Genomic DNA, 19,884 nt, shown 5'->3' on the forward strand with positions numbered 1-19,884 from the left:
ACAAGTTGTTTACAAGAAATCCAGGATCTGGGGTCTCACTGCTCCCAACACGTGCGCACGCACGCACACACGCACACACACATGTGTGTGCGTGTGTGTGTGTGAGTGTGTGTGTGTGTGTGTGTGTGTGTGTGTGTGTGTGAAGGACAGCACAAGGAAACCTACAGAAACAACTAACCTGGCCTCTTAGGCGTTCACAGAGTCTGGACTGACAGCCAGCGAGCCTGTATGGGACCAACCTTGGTCCCTTGTGTAGCCTGATCTGCTTGTGGGACTCCTAGCAGTGGGAACAGGGGCTGTTCCTAACACTTTGGCTGGCTTTTGGGAGCCTATTCCTCATAACTGGCCTTGCCCAGCCTTAATACAAGGGGAGGAGCGTAGTCTTACTGCAACTTGATAGGCCATGCTTTGTTGAAACCCATGGGAGACCTGCCCCTTTCTAGACAGAGAAACAGAGGAGTGAAGGTGGGGTTACTCAGCGAGGATGTGGGGGAGAGAATGGGAGAAGAAGGAGGATGTAAAAACAATTGAATAAATTTAATTAATAAAAAATAATCAAGTGGGCTTTCTACCTGTTTAATAGTGACGTATCCGGCATTGGTCTGGGGGTCTGTGATGACTTCCAGTCTCCCCTCGGGGTCTCCCTCTACAATCTTGTAGAGGATTTTAGAGCTCCCGGTGAAGGGTTCGTCCTCATCCGTGGCTTCTATGACCAGGATGGTGGATCCAATGGCCGTGTCTTCAGGGAGAGTCATGTTTCCATACTGAGGAAGAAGTGGGGAGGGGAAAGGAAACAGGATGTCCGCTGTCACTGAGCTTAACTGCCAAACTCAAGTGTCTCTGGGTCCAAAACAGAGGTCACAGCTGACACTAACACCCAGCACAGGTTCCACTGATGAACATGTTACAGGTGGTTTAACATCGTTTGTACCCGTAAACTGAAGTCTATGCCAAGAAACATACCATCTTAGACATTCTAGAAGCATTCTAAGACAGATTTCGCCTCCAACATCCAACATGCTTAAGAACTATAACTATTTGGAAAATCATGATACAAATAGCTGTAGTATGTGAAATGCCTCTGATGTGACAGGTACTTCTAATGCGTCAATAAATTAAGTAACCGACATTAGGAGCTCAAAACACTGACCTCAGAGTTGGCTGCAAATCCTAACCTTGCTATTTGTCAGTTAAACAATGCGAGTTATCCCATTTCTTCCTAGGCGGGCTTGATGGCTGGCCTAAAGAGAAGATGTAACCCACTGTTTGGAGACAGGATGCCTGTAATGCCCCTGAATGGCTGGTACACAATGCTTAGGAAAGATAGCAGCACAATGCCCTAGAGGGCACAAACTTACCAGTGACATTTGACAGAGGAGCCAAGGGCCAGCATGGTCAGCCCTGCCCAGGACAACATGGTGTGATCATACCCAGAACTTCAAAGCCCAAGTTCCCATAAAGCATTCTGACTCCCCCAAAGCCCCAAGATCCACTCTTTCCCACATCATGATCTCAAAAATCTCAACAGCTAGGGTCCGAGAGAGGATGCTGGCAGCAGCGTAAGCAAACTCTTTCTCTCCAGCCTGGGGTGCAACTCCAAGCTTTAAACTCCCCCCTGCAGAGTTTTTCTGCTCAATCTTCTTGACCACTGTCTGGTAAAATGCAGGGCAGTCGCAACACTAGGAAGGAATAAAATGCCCTGGAGGATCTAGGCTGAGAAGAAATGAGTCCTTTATTTCGCGCTTACTTAATCCCAGTGCCTTTTAGACAAGCTAGGTCCCATCGCACTTCTTCTGGTGCTGAGCCTTACCATAAATCAATTCCCTCCTTTGTCACAACCTTGTCCCTGTGTTGATTAATGGACATCATCAGAGGGCCTCAAAACTGACTTCTAACATAACAAGCTAGCCAAAGGGTCTTTAGTTTCCCTTCAACTGAATAAACCAGGACATTCCTTTTAAGTGTGCGAGGGTAATGTACATACACCATGACTACAGCGTTCACCTTGATGTCCTCCTATACTGATCCTTCTGACTCTATGCCCAATTCTAATTCTTGCAAATATATGGAACATACTCTTTTTGGGCCTTTCCCCCTTTCCTATTGCCTGATTAAATACAAAATGAGTTAAAGTTGCCAGAATTTCTGATGCTATTTTTTTTTATCCCAAATGCTTGGATAAGATCAAGTGGCTCTCTAACTACTGTCTATTGCATGCAAGACTCTGTGACAAGCCACAGGCAGCCATTCGCCTTCCAATCTGAAGAAGACCTGGGGCTGTAGAGTCTGAGCAGCCTTTGGAATGAGGCACTGCTGGCAGGCATTTGTAAACAGACATTCCCAGATATTATCAGTACATCCTCGTGTCCCTGGAGACTTAAAGATGCTAACGATGGTACCTGGCTTTGCTTGGTGCATTGGCCAGGCTACCCACCACTTTGTCTGTGTTTTTATTTAAATCAAACAGCGATCAAAACGAAGATAAAGCAAATGGTGGCATCTACTCACGTTTGATACTTTGAAGATGGGAATCTGATCATTGATATCGATAACGTGGACTTGCACAAAACAGAGGGTCTGGAAATCTGAAAACCAAAGTCATAGCACAGAATTCTCACTGGAAAGCATACATTGGCATTAGGGCTTGGCAAGGAAATATTGGCAAATGGTGTGGCAGCCACTGTGACAGTTTCACAGTTCATGAAAATGGAGGCTGCTCTGCTCGCTACCTCACCCACAAGCAGGTCATCAAGGGGATGTGGAAGCTGGACTGGGCCCTGAGATGCGTCCCTGAGCTTCCCGCTGCCCCATCCAAGGGAGGGCCTTTTCACCATACAGGATGGCTGCTTTTCTCTGAAGCAGCTTCCCTTCCCTATAGGCGGATGCTATGTACTCTCTGAAGTCCAAATCAAAACTGTCCTTGCAGGGATGCAGCTGAGCATCCCACAGGCTACCTTCCCTTCTCTGAATACATCTGCCCAGCATCAGCCCCACCCAGCGTGGTGGAGCAATCCAAGGCCACCAGCATTCCTCTCCTTTGAGTAAGGGAGAAGGTGGCATAATTCACCTCCAAGGAGGCTAAGAGGTAGCTCACAGAACCCTGGGGAAATGGCACAGGCTCTGAGGGTGGTTTGACAGGTTAAGGACCAGTCTGAACCAGCAGTTGGCTCCTAGATCCAAGACGAGTAGATGAGCATGCTGGTAAGTGTGTTGTGGGAGGCCATCTAGGGAGAAAGCCAGAATGACAGAAGAGAGTAACTTATTCGGGGAGACGGGTCTGCCGTCTTTTGAACTGTAACACAATGCGCTCGGCTCTGGCACCCCATTATTTGAATTCTGGCTTTTCCATACCCCAGAAATGTGAGGACATGAGAGTGTCACCTATGTCTCTGTGCCTCGTCAGCTCATCTACGCAATGTCTTCCCTGTACCCCGCTAGCTTTTCATTCTGCTCCGTGCTCGGATCCACGCTGTATGAACCTTATCGGCGACATCCTTGTCCTTTCACTAACAGCTGGTTTCCGCCAGAGTGACTAGGCTGGAAACTGGAGGAAGGACAAGAAGAAGAGGTGGTGAAGCACCCCTACTCCCACCCCTCACTCCCCCACATCCTGCCTCTTGTTAGCTTCCCTCCATTGTGTGTCCTTTAAACTATTCTGGCCGCCCCTTTGGAGAAAACTTTCCTCTTCCAGCTGTCGTCCTCGCTGATCTGCCCACATAATCACCCCCTGAGCTTGTGCTTAAGGCATTAACCAGGAAGCTGAATACAATCTCTAATCTGATTATAACCAAACAGATATTGATGAGAGTTGGAGCTGATCCCCAGAACATTTGCAGATAGAAATGGGTTGGTACAGGGCTTGGAGCCTATTAGTGCTAGTCTCTGCAAAAGCCTTGTTTGGGACTCAATGGGCTTCCTGCTTACCAGGCTCTTTCTTCTTATTAATGTGTGCACATGCATACATACTCCTAGAGAACAGTTACCTCCTAGGAGTCTGAAAGCCCCAGAAATGGTGCCGCATTTGTCTGTGGATGTGGAGATAGGTTTGAGAACAGGAAGTTTCCATGAGACTCCTCTGCTCCTACAGAGGTTAAGAGCCACCCACTTTGACATTCTACAAGGATTAAATGTCTCCTGGTATTGTGCAGCAGGCACTGAGAAACAGACAAGAAAGGGCACAACTCTCCAAAGACATTTTCTCTACCACTTTTATATGCGGATACTTTAGGTCTGAAAGTAAGGACAGGGAAAGAAAGGTCGCGCTCCTGTTTTGGTAGCCAGGAAACTGGACCTGGCGGACTTGTAACAACCAGACTAACAGCCTGGTGGCTGCACTGTTATGCTGTGCCCAACACTGCATTTGCACCAAGGCCTCATCCCCATAGGCTGCCCCCAGGCAATTCCTGAGCTAGCATTGATGTAAAAACAGGCCTATCCCCAGAACTAATGCAGAACTCCTGACAGCGTTTGGAATTCTCCTCAGATGGTTCCTGGTCAGAACATCCCCGTCAGTGCTCCTTCCATCACGCTCAAGCCAGTGTTGCTGCCTGGAGATCTCCAGGAGTTCACAGCTTCCCTTCCATTCTTCCCAAAGGCATCACCTTTGAGATGCTCACTGAATCCCTCTCGACTCCGGGCTCTCAGAGGACCAAAAACAACAAAATGTTGCCTGACCCACACCTCTAGCTCACGTAAAAACAGCCACACCTGGGTTTCTCAAATTCACAAAGGGAGCAGAGAGTTCTAGAAGTGTGAGAACGGGCTCTTGACTCTTAAGTAGAGGAAGACTCACCGTCTCCTAACCACAGGGCAGCACTCACCTTTGTCGGCCACCTCTACTGTCAAGTTGTACTGAGGGTTGTCTTGCTTCTTCAAGGAGCGTTTCCCTAGCTGGACCTTTCCCTCGTATTCTTCAATGAGAAAGAGTCCATCTGAGGGAACTTTGGGGGTTTGGTCTACAAGTTTGTACTTCAAAATACTGTTGACAGTGTTGGCTTCATCCATGTCGCTGGCGCTCAGGTACCCGATGCTGCTACCTGTGGAGAGGAAAGGACAGCCGCTCACACCGGCTCTGTGAGATTAACGCAGCTTCCTAGAAAACGCAGGGGACACTTTGGGGAGTGAACAAAGGCATTTGGAATTATTTTGGTTTTTCGCATTTTCTCATGGATGCTTGGTTGAACACTGGGATGGATTAATTAGCCGATACTGGCAGAAAGTATTGTGGGTTGAGAGGATTAACAAAAACCTGCTTTCTCCGAGTCCTAGAGGTTGGAAACCTGAAATCAAGGGTTGGCAAGGCTTCCCTCCTCCAAGCTGCTCTCCCTGGCTCTTTCTTCCTCCCTACGCATCTTCTCTCTGTACCTTGGCATCCAAATTTATCACAGGAACTCCAGTCAGATTAGATTAAGGCCGACCGTTGGGTCCTCACCCTACGTGCCTGTGTGTACGTTGGCATACATGTACATACGTGTGGATGTATCAGATGCAGTACTTCCCTCTAAAACCCACCCCTTTTAAGAGTCAGCATAAGCCAGTGGGGTAAACTGAGGTAAGGGAAGGGTGTAATCCAATTCAAACACGACATTCAATTCAAATAAACCTCAGGTGGGATTCTTGCTGCGTGTAAGGAAACCCACAGTTCCTGTTCCCACTTCATGGACCTGGATGACCCCAGAATCTATCAGAACTTTCCCAGGACTGGTGGGACACGGAATCACATCCACTGACCTCTGGAGGCCCTGGGCATTGAATACATAGGGCCTTGGCATTTGGAATATCAGGTGTGGGGGGGGGGGGAGACAGAGAGAGAGAGAGAGAGAGAGAGAGAGAGAGAGAGAGAGAGAGAGAGCATTCCCTCTACTGTCTCAAAGCAAACAAAAGAAAAACAACTACAGGGTTCTCTGCCCTGTGGGAAGTGAGGGAGGGGGACTTGATTGGGGGAGGGGGAGGAAAAGGGGAGGCGGAGGTGGGGAAGAGACAGAAATCTTTAATAAATTAAAAAAAATATTTAAAACAACAAAAGAAAAAAAAAGAAAAACAACTACAAAAACAAGGTGGGTAGCTTCTGAGGACAGATGCCAAGGCTGCCCTGTGACTTCCACATCCACACGTATGTACATGTACACCAACGTACACCAGGAGAGCAGCTGCTGTGTCAGAGCTGTGGAGCAGCCACAGCGGAAGCGTCCAGGACACTGGTGAGAATGTCCATTCCTAGACACATAGACCCCGCCCACGAGGAGAACAAAGTTGTCGATCTCACAAACCTAGAAAGCACACCACTCACACACAGCCCATGTGTAGACCCCGCCCATGAGGAGAGCAAAGTTGCCGACCTCACAAACCTAGAAAGCACACCACTCACACGCAGCCCTACTCAAGGGCTCAACTCCAAGAGGGAAACAGACAAAAGTCCCAATCCAGGAAGAGACAACGAACTCAGAAACCTTTAACATTCTTATAGGTTGTTCCTATACAAACTTAACACCGTCAGGAGAGATAGTTTTTTCAAATGTAGAAAGATCAAAAGGACAAGCAAGACTGGGGTTTAACTTCACTTGCCAGCTTCCTCAGTTACCATTGTCTTCTAGAACGGGAGACTCGGGGTCAGGTTGAACTTGGTGTTACCTACTCACTGTGGGGTGTTGGCCCGGGTGGGGATATAAATGATCAAGTTCTTTAGCGAGTTGGATGAGACTTTTATCTTTCTTTACAGTGAGTTGTTTAGCAGTCAAAGAAGACAACCGAAGGGAAAACCTTGCAAGGGGGACACTCCTGGGATGCACACAGGATGTTGCTACACAGTGATGGAACTATGAGCGGTCCTGAGGGTGACTGCCATTAAACAAGGGGTGGCGGGTAACGGCAGTCATAAAAGTCCCAACTGGAGGACCGGAGATCCTGCTTATTCCAAACCATTGTGCCTGCTTGACTCTCCCGATACCTTCAGAGTCTGTGCTGCACTAACCGTGAACAGTGGCCTGCAGCGAGCAGCTACCTAACATTCTGAGGCTAGAAAGGGCTCACAGAAGCATTGAGGAAGACAGGCGCACGGCATCGGCCTTGGTCAGCTCTCATCTCTTACCCACTATTTCGTTCTCCTGGACTTCAAACACAGTCATAGCCGGACATATTGGTGGGTTGTCATTAATGTCGACAACTTTCACATAAACTTCCACAGGGTATGCAAGTAGTTTTCCACTCTCGTCCTTGGCAGTCGCATAGAAAAGGTGCTGCAATACCAAGGTCAGAATTAAGACTCCTCCCCACCCACTTTAATAGGAAGAGGAGATGATGCTTCGTTCACCCCCACCGGCCTTAGTGTCAATGCACTTAGAACTGAGAAATGGGGGGAGGGGCTCAGGGGATGGAATAGGCTGGGCTTATGGGAAAGTTAGCCAATCTCTGAGAGCCCATTAACTTCTAGGATCTAGAGCAAGGGTTTTCCAGTGCACAATTAACTTTGTCCTCAACTGTGAGCAGACTAAGATTTGTCTCGTCCCCTGCCAGACTTTCCCTCTTACTCACTGATTCCTTTTCCTCTCGGTCCAAGGGCTGAGTCACATAAATATTTCCTTCCTGGTCAATGGAGAATGGGAACTGCGGCAGCTTCTCCTTGTTGACTAAGGAGTAATAAGCCCCCGGATCATTCCACTGCACCTGTGTGGCCAACGTGCACGGTGAGCAAAGAGGTGTACAGGCAAGCACACCGAGAAGGGATGCAAACAGCTTCTCGGTTCTCACTTCAGAACACTTGCAACTCTGTCCGCACGTCAGTGATGTCTTAGGACAGCTGAGTTGAGCTTTTACAATTCTTCAACCCAAACTAATTTTAAAAACAAGCAGACAAGGGAATTCTTCCCTCCATGAAACAATCCTTGCAAACCCACGGAAGCATCTGTGGGTTGTTTTCTTCTAGAACTCTGACTGGATGTACCATCCATTTGTGAAGCAAAGCGTACTTCACAGCTGGAGTACTCGAAGACTAAACCGTGATGCCTGCTGAGCTGCTAGAATCCACAATTAAGATGAGTTAAGACCAATAGAAGATGCCTTAGACCAGCGGTTCTCAACCCCCAATGCTGTGACCCTTCAATATGGCCCCCCGTGTTGTGGAGACCCCCAACCATAAAATTATTCCCGTTGTTACTTCAAAACTGTAATTTTACTATTGTTATAAACTGTGATGTAAACATCTGATAAGCAGGATATCTGATGTGTGCCCCCTGTAAAAGGGTCATTCAACCCCCAGAGGAGTCTCACCCCGCAGGTTGAGAACTACTGTCTTAAACTCTTCATTCATTTTGTAGAGACACGTGCATAAACAAGGTGCATACCTGCAAATATTTAAGTCTGGAAGACTTCAGGAATAAAAATAACTGCTCATCCCCAGAGTTATTTTATAAACAACAACAAAAAGTACTTTTTTTTAAGACAGGGTTTCTCTGTAGCTTTGGAGCCTGTCCTGGAATTCGCTCTTATAGACCAGGCTGACCTATAACTCACAAAGATCAGCCTGCCTCTGCCTCCCGAGTGATGGGATTAAAGGTGTGCACCACCACTGCCTGGCTAAAAACAAAAGTACTTTTATAGTAAGACCTGTTACCTAGACAGTGCCGGCTTCTCTGACATTGTTACTGACAACACACATTGAGAGTTTCCCATATGCCACAGAGCCCACTACAAAGCAGTCCTATTTCACACTACTTGATGTGAACAATAAAACACTACATCTCCTTCTAAAGTGAGTATGAGTTAAGTCTCCTTTCTGACTCTGTGTGTGTGTGTGTGTGTGTGTGTGTGTGTGTGTGTGTGTGTGTATGCCTGTGTTTCCTGCTGGTGATGATAAACTCCAGAGATGTAGGGCCTTGGCTACTTAATTTTCTTTGTAATTACATGATGTAAAATGTATCTAGTCAAAAAACAACAAGACAGTGAGGAAAGGTCTGTATACCACAAGGTATGGATCATAGTCAGCAGTTAGCTGTCGACGTCATCTGGACGCTACCTGGGTGATTTTGATGGGGTGTGGCTCCGTTGAGTTTTCAGTAATCTCCACCTTTTCCGGTGCTTTCCAGATGTTCTCCCTCACAGTGATGTCAACAGATGTGGTGTGACTGAAGGAATTCTCATTTTGGCCCCCCATGTCCTTCACGGAGACCACCAGGTTGTAGAAAGAGTTTTTAGCTGGATCCAGTTCCTGGGATCCTAAAGTAGGTAGGGGAGGAGAAGAAGAAAGGATGCATCTCCGAAGGTGGCAGGCCTTCCCCTGACTGAGATTCGTGAGGGGCTGGCCTTGACTTACCTTCTTGGGTGAGCGATATTGCTCCAGTTTTGTTGTTGATCTGAAAGTACATGACATTGTTGACCAAGGGAAGCTGAATGACAATTTGATAAAAAAGCTGGCCATTGAGAGTGTTTGGATCATCCAGGTCTGTGGCGTTGACATACATGAAAGGCTTTCCTGGTAAGAAAGCACACACAGAAAAAAACAATTAAAGCCTAAACCGTCTGTATCTAACTTTGCCTCCTGAGATGCAGAGATCAAACGGGAGGAAGTGCTCGAGTCCCTAAGAGTGGCAGCATTAATCTTCATCTGGCTCCCTCTCCCTGCAGTAGGGTTTCCTCCGAGTATGGTCCAGAAGCCTACAGGAGGCCCTGGGCATAGTTCAAGATGTTTATGATGTTAGAAATCACATGTGCGAAAGACCCATTTAGGAACAAGATGATTTGATAGGTTTTAATGTAAAATAGAACAAAATAGATTATTAATGAGGGCTAATCATCTATAAGAAACATCCACTTTTCAAGTTTTGGTATTAAATCAAAGAATGTCCATGATATCTGAAATTGTTATTAAAATATTTTTTCCTAAACTACAGATCTGTATGAGGCTAATTTTTGTCACGTACGACTTCAACCGGAATAGCATATGGGAAGAGCATGAATGTAGAAACATACCATTAGCCCAATTGTTTTTATTCATCCAGACATAAAGAAATTTGCAAAGATTCAAACAATGTCACTTTTTTCTCACCAAATTATTTTTGTTTTGAAAAATACATTATTTTAAACTCTCTGTGTTCTTTTTAATTATTTAATAAACAAGTGTTCTTGTTTCTAGGCAGTAAGTGCGGGCAGATGTCAGGCAGTGCTGTGCTGGACTCACCGTGTGAGAGCGTAATTTTGAATTTTCAGAAATTTTTGAGCCGATTTCTTTTACATTTTTTATAAACTTGCTTATAAAATGGTGCAAATAAAAATATCATACACTAAAACTAACTAGACCCAAAGTCTATAAAACTCATTTATTGATAGCACCAATAATTTGGAAAAGGCCAGGGTAGAGGATTTGTACCATGAAGCCTTGCAAATGCCACAAACCACTCTCCTCTCACTCACCCCGGGAGAGGCAGCCACTAAACCCTGGACCAGGAAACCATGAGGTGTAACTCACGGGTTCAAAAGTTTGTGTGAGAGTTAACACAGAAGTCCTGAGCCACCAAATTTTGAAAATTACTTCTCTAGAAGATTTGATTCTTGGATAAAAGGGATATTACTGTCTGGAAGATTCTGATGTATGTGGGAGTCGTTGGTGTGCCTGCCACCCAGAGACAAGGGACGGGGACTGCACAGTTATCCCTGAATGGTTACTCGTGGGTACTGAAGACTGAGAAAAGGAGAAGGTTGAGGACACAAATGGTTAGCTGATAGGAGCTGATGGAGCTATCAAGCGGAGTGGGCCACAGCTGGGGACAGCCATAAGGAAAGGAACCTACAGCAGCCCTAAGCATCCCACAGGCTGTGGGAGAGCAAGCTCGTCTTTCCGGACAATTCTCGGGTATTCTAGGGCTGTATGGCATTTGAAAGTTGGCTAAAGAGGGATGTTTTTGCCCCTCACACTACGTTTGGCAAGCTCTGGAGACTCTTGAGGATTTACTTTGTTTTTATTATGCGGGGAGGGTGAGCATGTGTGCACAAATGTGGGTGCCCACCGAGGCCAGAAGGCACTGGACCCCCTGGAGCTAGTTACAGGCGATTGGGAGACACGCAGCACGAGTGCTTGGAACTCAGAACAGGTCCTCTGAAGAGCAGCCAGGGCCCTCGCTGAGCCGTCCTGCAGACATTTTTATTTTCACAGTGTAGAGTGGGGGGTGTTTCTACCATCCTACTGAACACAAGCCTCAGCAGGGCCAAGGATGGCACTCTGGTCCAGAGCAAGAGGTACAACCACACCACACTCAGATCACCGCAGAATGGGCATAAGGCAGGAGGTTCTCGAGGAGGGAGAGTGGCCACTGTCAGCCACACAACCCCATTCTTCAATCACGCCCTTTCATCGGTACGCAGACGCAGTCAGGCTCCTGTCTATTACCTGGGCGAGAGTTCTGCCTCACCGAGCCTTCATATTTTGACTGGAGAAACGTGGGTCGGTTGTCGTTGATGTCCTTGACTTCTATGGTGATGGGAACTGGGCCCTCCACTATCTTCCCTTGAGAATCCAGGGCCGCAAGCTGTTGTTGAAGAAAAGAAAAACTGCCTTAGTGTCCCTGGGCTTAGGATCACGTGCCCAGAATCACTCCCAGGACCAATGGTCTGGTGACTGCAGAAGAGAAGAACCCACAAAAGCCCACACAGTGTGTGCTGCTAAAATAGGAGTCCAATCAGTTCAGACAGCCTGAGGACGGCAGCGGCTTTCCAGCCGCGATGGTCCTGGACCCTGGACCATCCTGCTATAGACAATGGTGTGCCATGACTCCTCAGAGCTGGTTCAGTGGTCAGCACACAGAACAGTGGCAGAAGGTGACAGACCGCTGCCGGCTTGTTCTTTTTCGGTTGTCTCTCTGCCATCCCGCCATTCAGACAACCACTGGGAGGCTCTGGGGAAAGGGAAGGAAGGGTATTTCCAGTAGGCCTGACTGTCCATTCCTCTTGCATTCTGGGGCCCCAGTGGCTCTGCCCAGCATTGATGCTGTCTTCATTGTGGGTGTGGATCCCACACCACAGCCACAGGCCAAGCGCAAGGGCATATCAGAGGCTTATCGCTGGGGTTCAGCCCCAGGACCTGAATGAGTAAGGCCATCTGAGGACTTTGGCCATGTAAACTGACTCTAGTCAAAAAGCCACACCCCTCTGTAGTTGGTTTTAAGGCAGAATGGAAGGAAAGAAGAGAAAGAGGGAGGGTGTGAGGGAGGGAGGAAGGTCATACGAGGACTGCGCAGTTTGCCCGTAACTTCAGGAGGTGCTAGGGGGCTCCAGGAGCACGGATGCTAAAGTTCCAGGGCGCTGGCCTCGGCTCACCTGGAGGTGATGAACAGCCCTGGTTTCTCTGTCCAGGGCTTTGGTGCAATACAGAAGTCCGTCTTCTATCATAAAGATGCCATCTGTCTCCCCCGTTAGCTCAAACTTCACAGCTGGACTGTTGGCCTTAAACTGAGAAAAAGAAAAACACCAATTAGACCCTGAGGGAACAGATGTTCTCGAATCTGCAGAAAGTCACCGGTTTCAGTATTTTATTTATACAAACGCTGAATAAGAAGCCCCAGGCCCTTTACAAGGATGTATGCTGAAAGCTTGCTGTGCGTTCCTTACGTAGCGTTCAGAACACGTTTCTCCCAGGAAACAATCGCACTATTCAACGTAGCGCAGAAAGGTTGCCTTGCCGTAAACTGTGGCTGAGGTGAAGATTCTTTTCACTGAGTATCTGAGAGCTATGATGTTACCAGAATCTAAAACCATCTCTGCTAATGCGGCCTTATTGCTGGAACAAGAGGGTGTCATTTAGCTCTTTCCAAGTTGTGACCAAGATGGAGATGCAAGGTAAAGTTAAGGAAAACAATCCCGTTCTCACGGTGACTTCTTATGATGTGGAAAAACTGATCAGCCATCAGCCACTACTCATGAAGCTCCCTTTCAGGGCAATAGCTAAAGAGTAGGAATTTTACATAAAACTAAGAATATATAAAAGTTGCCTGACTTCATTAATAATTTTAAGTATATCTCATAGGTATCAGACTATAAAGAAATACATATATTATTGATGGAGTGTAATTTATATAACCTCTCTGGAAATGACATGAGGCTCAAAATATATTCTTTGGCGGTAAACAATGCTATAAAAAGTTTGCCTTGGAATTTTTAAACATGAATTATATACTTAGTCTGCAACAACTGTGTGGCATCAACTAAGAAACTGCTGCACGTTGTAAATATAAAACTGTTCCTGGGGAAGCCGTGACATTGAACTCACTAAGGATCTTAAGTGTCCTATTTTAGATCCAGAGCCAAGGGAAGCCATCTCTAGAGGACTAGGAAAAGCATTAAAACAACGTCTTACCAAATAGGGAATACTGACACAAGTTTGTTTGTTTTTTTTTTTTTAAAATAGGAATTCTGGACTTGAAGGAATAAAAATCTGAGGGAGACTGAAAGAATATTTGACCTAGTAGAAAAATTAGAGAACTCGAAAATAGATGATTATCTACCTTAATTTCAAAAAATAAGGCAACAATATCAACAAAAATAAATGCCTGGAAAGGCCAGCAGGGCACCACCAAGCAAGTGCACGCGAGTATGTAAGAGCCCCAAGTGGGGGCAGTGAGTGAAGGAAGACCAGAGATTGTCTGAAGAGACAGATTGTCTAAACTCCCCAAGTGTGAAGAAGATGCTCACAGACATGTCTAAGGACCCAATGAACTCTGGAAGGCGGAAACCAAAGTCTTGTGGTCCTAGATCACCACGATCAAGTCTTTGAAAGACAAAGGATCTCGGAAACAGCAGGAAGAACTCTAGCAAATTGAGGACACCTGACACAAAAGAACTCAGTGAAATGAAAAAGTTCCTTAGTCAAGTCAACACTCCAAATGCTACAGGAAGATTGGTGAGCAAGGCTTCTGCTCCAATAAAAGAATTCTTCAAAGTGAGGGTGGAGTGAAGCCATGAAATCAGACAAAACAGAGCTTAAGGCATTTGCTATTACAGATCAAAGGGAGAGCTAGGCAGGGCAGCTCACACCTATAATCTCAGCACTGGTAAAGCCAAGGCAAAAATGATTGCCACGAGCTTGCTAACCTGGGCTACATAGTGAGTTACAGATAGCCTGAACTACAGAATGAGATCCTGTTCAAAAGGAAAAACAATACAGGGTTAGTATACCAGAAAACTGTAGCTATGGCAAACATTTACATCCCTGATGATGGCCCCTAAAATGCACTAGAGACTGAGCTGACAGAAATAGTGAGGATAGCGAAACTGTCATCACCGACAGTTTCAAGACTTCACTTTCAATAATGTATAAAACAAACAGAGAATTGACAAGGAAATACAGCCTCGAATAACACCGCAGACAGCCTTGAAGCTTACAGACACCAGCAGAGTACTCCATCCGACAAAAGCAAACCGCAGAGAATATTCTCCAGGGTAAATCCTATGCCAGGTGGTACAATCTTGAAAAATGTCAAAGGATAGAAGTCATGCAAAAAAATTTTCACTTACACAACAGAATGAAAGTGAGAGTCTAACGAGAGGCAGGAAGGGTGTGGCTGGCGGGAGAGGAGGTGGGGAGGAACTTGGAAGGGTAGAGAGAGGATATATTATCTGAGGGGGAAAAATCTACTTTTAATAAAAGGAAAAATGTCAACCCTGAAATTTGATGTTTCCCCAAAAGATGGAAAGCTTGTTCTCATAAAAAGTTGCCCACAAGTGATTGTCCTTTACAGCTGTAAGCAAGATCCTCCCAAATGCTCATCAGCTGTTACGGGAATATTCAAAATGTGGTATAGCCACACAATCTTCAGCCATTCAAGAGTGAAGCTCAGACACGTGCTAAAACTTGAATAAACATTGAAAACATTATGGTATGTAGAGAAGCCATGCACAGAGGACCATGTATAGTATGCTTTCACACGTGTGGTATGCTTTCACACGTGTGGTATGCTTTCACACGTGTGGTATGCTTTCACACGTGTGGTATGGTTTCATTTACATGAAAAGACCCAAGTAGGCGAATCTCTAGAAACTGGAAACTAATTCATGATTTCAGGAGCTGAGGCAGGGGAGGGCTGGAGAAGGATTGTTCATGGCACAAGGTTTTTCCTGGCGCTGGTGAAATGTCCTGAAATTTGACGGTGTGATGGTAGGCACAGCTTTGTGACACTGAAAACCACTGAATAATAATCCCACCTCTAAGTTTATTATTTGTGTGTATCTGTGTGATGAGATGGAGGATACGGGAGCAGCACCATGCCTGCGTGGGTCAGAGAGCAGCTTTGGGGGGCTGATTCTCTCTCTCCACCTCCGTGTGGGTTCCAGGGATCAGCCCCATAGCATCTACATACTCACACACAAATAAATATCAAAAAAAAATTAGGAAAACTACCTCTTGACGGTATCGCATGGGAACGGAGTTTCAGCAGATGGATTTGGAGAAGCATCAGCATTTTTGCACTGACTTAAGCAGGGCCCTACTGCTCCTCACTGGATTACCGGTCACCCAAGACCCTACCACTCTTCCCCTTCAGCCTGTGCTCATCGGGATCACAGAGCTAGCCTGTACCATCACAAATATACGTAGGGAACACCTTTCCAACGAACACAGGATGATGGGCCAATCTAACCTATGCTGAGTCAGCAGCTTGCAGGCTTCGTGTTCCCCAGCTTCCATGCTCAGCTCTGGGCTGCCTGTCACCTTCTTGCTCAAGAAACATCTCTACCATCTGAACCCTGCTGACCCAGTGACCGCTCCCTTCTATACCTTCTGACTCCAGCACTCAGTTCAGAGATGCTGAAACCGTCCTGGTCACCCACTACCATCTTCCTTGAAAAATCAATTCTGCAAATGGTATTTGAACTGATACATATTACATATAGTAATCGATTCAATGTATGTGAATATATATGTCAAATATATATATACTTGTGTGTGTGTATATATATATATACTTGTGCATGACAAATATTTGTGTTGTTTGTCAACTTAAAAGCTAAACTCATCACTTTTTTTCCACTGCCCTTTGACCTCCAGCCTCTCATCAGACTGTCCCACGCACGGCTTTGAGTTTCACTTCCTCTGCTGACCACAGAGCTCACAGGGTAGGAGCTCTGTGGTGCTCCTGTCGTGTGGAAAGGGGCTTTGTGTACCAATAGACGTTCTGCTTACGCTTAATTTTAAAAATGAACAAAATGCCTAATGTGCAAATGTCTCCTCAGATCGTAGAGTACTGTAGGTGAAGGAAATGCGTAGAGATGTTAGGGGACCCTAGCCTGTGCTCCCTTCCCTGGCAGGGTGGAAAATGAGGGAGCCGTGTGCTGCAGACCCCTGCCTGCTCCCCGGGCTCTGTCCAGCTTGCAGCCAAAGGGGGGAATCTTTCTGACCGGAGACTTTAGCCAAGCCCATTTGTGATGCGTGGGATACTGATGAATTGCCATATGCTGTTTAAGCTTGGTGACCACAGACTCTGGGAGCAAGGAGGGTTCCTGTCCCAGATTCCAGCATGTTTATGTCAAGCGTCCTCAAGATCTGTCAGAAATGAGCTGGCCTCTTGACTCTGTGACAAGGAGGCAGAAGAAGGCAGAATAGCGCAAGAGTCAAAGCTCTGAGTCCTGGAGAACAGCTAAGAGCCAAGCTGTTCCCGCCCAAGGTCACTACTGTTTGTCCCACGTCATAAAGATGCTTGCATGGGCAGAGAAGACAGAGCCCATCTGTAGAGAGAAGGCTCTGCCTGGACCTTCTGATGCTCTTCCAGGGTGTTTCAGTGTCCTGAGGAGCTTCGGCTCCTCGCTCAACCCTCAGGTCAACCCTCAATCTGATGCTGTGTGCAAATGTGGTGTATATGTGTGTATGTGCATGTGTATATGGTTTTGTGTTCGTGTTCTCATTTGTGTGTGTTAAGAGTTCAATGTCAGGAGTCTCTCCTACTATTCACATTATCTCAATGATGCATGTTGTATGTGGTACAAGTACATGAGTGTGTATGTATGCGCACAGTGTACATGCCCCTGCACGCACACAAGAAAGGTAGGGAAGAACATTGGGTGCCTTTACCTGTTGCTCTCTGCCTTACTGCCTTGGGACAGTCTCTCACTGATCCAGAACTTGCTATCTAGGGCAGGCTGGCCAGTCAGTGAAATCTCAGGATCTGGCTCCCTCCTCCCCCAATCTAAGGTTACAAGCACCTGTGACCATGTCCAGCTTTTTATGTGGGTGCTAGGAATTCAAACCCAGGTCTTCGTGCTTGCAGAACAAGTGCCCTTACCCCTAAACCCATCTTCCTATGCCCCCTACACTCTATTTTTCAAGACAGAGTCTCTCTCTGAACCTAGAGCTCACAGACTTGGCAAGACTAGCTGGGCCAGCAAATCCCAGGGATTGTCCCAGCTCTGTCTCTCTGGTGATGGCGTTGTAGGGATGAGCTGCTCCACCTGGCTTTGTCTGTGTGTGGGTGCTGAGGATCCAAACTCAGGTCTTCACGCTTCTGTGGTGAGTGCTCTGTTTTATCAGCTGAGCCATCTCCCTGGCCCCTGCTGCTTTCCATGGGAACCCAGTCACCTCTCAGGACTATGGCTTGACTAGGAACCACCTGCCCCAAAGGCTCATGTGCCGCAGCCTGGTCCCCAGCTCAGGGTGCTGATTGTGAGGGTGTGAACATCATTAGCAGACTAGGTCATCAACGAGCTCATTTGGGGAAGTGGGGACTCAGAGGAATGGGTCACTGGGAGGTGACCTCTAGAGTACACAGGTCATCGCTGGACCCTTCCTGCTACCTCTGCTTCCCTCCCCCACAGGCCAAGCAATTTTCCTCCACTGTGCCCTACCTTGCCACGGATCCAGAAAAATGGAGCCAAGTTACCAGGGATTGAAACCTTGAGTCAAAATCTGTTCTCCACTGAGCCATTTGCCCTCCACCCTCTAGCTGGTCACTATTGTTATTTGAAAGTGAAATGCTGCCCACGGGCTCATGTATCAAATTCATGATTGTGAGGACTGTAGGGGAATTCCAGGAGGTAGAGGTCAGTGGAGGAAGGGCATCACTGGGCCCCTAGGATGAGGCTTTGAGGTTTTATAGCCTGAACCCACTTCCTCATCTCTCTGCTTACAGAGGGATGCTCTGTGACTATCTCAATCCTACCCAACGTCTTCCGTACCATGATGGCTATGTCCTCTCCTGCACTGTGAGCCCAAACACACCCTTGCTGCCTGCATTGCCAGGGCATTTGTCACAACAGAAAACGAAATGAAAAGTGCCACTGTGGCAGAAAAGATGAATAACCCGTCCAGCATGCCCCGGGCAACCCACAGGCCAGGACATCAGCCTGCGGGCAGAAGAGGTGGACAGGGGCACACCAGGCTATGGCCGCATAGTGGCGACCTGCCTTCAAACATCTCATGGGCCAGGCTCATTGTGCAGATGTCCTATTGGTCAAAAGGCCAGCACCGCCCCAAATCAGTACCTTTTTCACTCAGGGCAGAAGTAGAACCACAATGCCAACTCCCTGTGATAGGAACAGAAGATCTGGCCGCAGGTACAATTAAGGAAGCCTGTGTGAGGATGCCGGATCCAACTCACAGGTCGCTATACCCACCCACCTCTGCAACTCAGCTCCCAAAGTCACCGCTGATAAGCGCTGCCAGCCTCCGTGTTACTCCCCTATGTTCCGGAGAGCTGGGAACAAAGGTCCACTGTGGGCAGGAAAAGCCGAGGTGGCAAAGATCAAACGCAGCTTTACCTGGAAGATGATTTGGTTTGATTCTTGGCCTTCAAAAATAGAGAAGTTCATGGGCTTCAGTGGACCGCTGAACTTCCCCTCTTGGCCATGGCTGCCTGCCTGTTAGTAAAGAAAGAGAAAATGAATGCTTACTGTGAGAGTATGGAGGTCACCTGGGGTTTCATTAGGGGACTGTCCTACCCTGTCACAGTAGTCTGCCACGATCTTCCCATTGCCTTTTCCCATTTAACCAGGAGAGCTGCCATCCCATGGGGAAGAATCTCAACTCCCATGTTACCAAGGAGACTTCCAAGAATGAAGCCCAGAGTGCAGTATGGGTGTGAGAGGCATGGACTTAGCGCTTTGACCTAACTTAAGTCTGTGGCCTCCCAGGGGCCACTCCCACGGCTCTGCCAGCTTTTTGGAACACCTCCCACCACGTCTAATATTCTCTGACAATGTTTGTGCCGCAGTCCCAGCATCCCAAATGGAGTTTGTAGTCATCTCAAAGACAGTTGAATTTTAAGGGGGAGGGGTATTAGATAGTTTAGTATAATGGTCACTTGGCACAGGGTCACATGAAAAATTCTAGTCAAACGGGAACCACGGTGTTAAGAAAAGCTTAAAGCGAGCTCACAATTGAACAGCACTTTATGTTCATTTAAAAATAATAAAATCAAAAAGTGTTTACTTCAAACAGTGGTCCCTCATGGTTCTAAAGTCCAAAGACCTCAGGAATTTTAGCAGCCTTCAGAGTCACTGGAATCCAGGCCAGGAGGGTAAGGAAAGTCTACCGTTGCTCAGCTGGTATTCACGGGAGTCTGTGCTAAGTGCTTTAACCCTGGCCATGACCCAACCTACTGGGGAAGGGTAGTGCAGGGAACCATGTAGGCATGGAAAAGTTGTGTGTCCACAGAGGAACTAGAACCTAGATTTGAACCTATAACTCTAGAACCGGCCTTCTCAACCCTAGGCATTATTGCCCATCAGGGGGTGAAAAGGTGTTGGGAGGGAAGCTGGCTGCAGCAGGCAGGGCCTGAAGGTGTGATCCCCACCATTCCAAACCCGGGAGCATCTTCCAAGGCCAAATGGACATAGCCGCTGTCCCTTACTACAGCTTCTGAAGGGACATGGAGGCAGAGTAGAGCGGGTGGAGAGGCAATCAGTCTTACACCAAAG

The 19,884-nt window shown here is 47.1% G+C and overlaps 1 protein-coding gene across 1 annotated transcript in view; it reads right to left on the reverse strand.

The window, feature by feature from the left end:
• Cdh17 (cadherin 17) overlaps window positions 1-19,884 on the reverse strand; it is a 48,907-nt gene that overhangs the window by 15,224 nt on the left and 13,799 nt on the right. Inside the window, exons 3-12 of the mRNA XM_050118755.1 lie at window positions 18,727-18,825; window positions 12,304-12,435; window positions 11,378-11,516; window positions 9,308-9,466; window positions 9,011-9,210; window positions 7,531-7,662; window positions 7,088-7,235; window positions 4,821-5,036; window positions 2,509-2,585; window positions 573-764 (exon numbers count right to left, since the gene is read on the reverse strand). Of these exons, the coding sequence (XP_049974712.1) occupies window positions 573-764; window positions 2,509-2,585; window positions 4,821-5,036; window positions 7,088-7,235; window positions 7,531-7,662; window positions 9,011-9,210; window positions 9,308-9,466; window positions 11,378-11,516; window positions 12,304-12,435; window positions 18,727-18,825 (1,494 nt within the window). The remainder of the gene's footprint in view (window positions 1-572; window positions 765-2,508; window positions 2,586-4,820; window positions 5,037-7,087; window positions 7,236-7,530; window positions 7,663-9,010; window positions 9,211-9,307; window positions 9,467-11,377; window positions 11,517-12,303; window positions 12,436-18,726; window positions 18,826-19,884) is intronic.

The sequence above is a fragment of the Alexandromys fortis genome, unplaced genomic scaffold, assembly GCF_014885135.2.
Source record: "Alexandromys fortis isolate MF-2015 unplaced genomic scaffold, M_Fortis_MF-2015_v1.1 scaffold_18, whole genome shotgun sequence".
In the NCBI taxonomy this organism is placed as follows: Eukaryota; Metazoa; Chordata; class Mammalia; order Rodentia; family Cricetidae; genus Alexandromys; species Alexandromys fortis.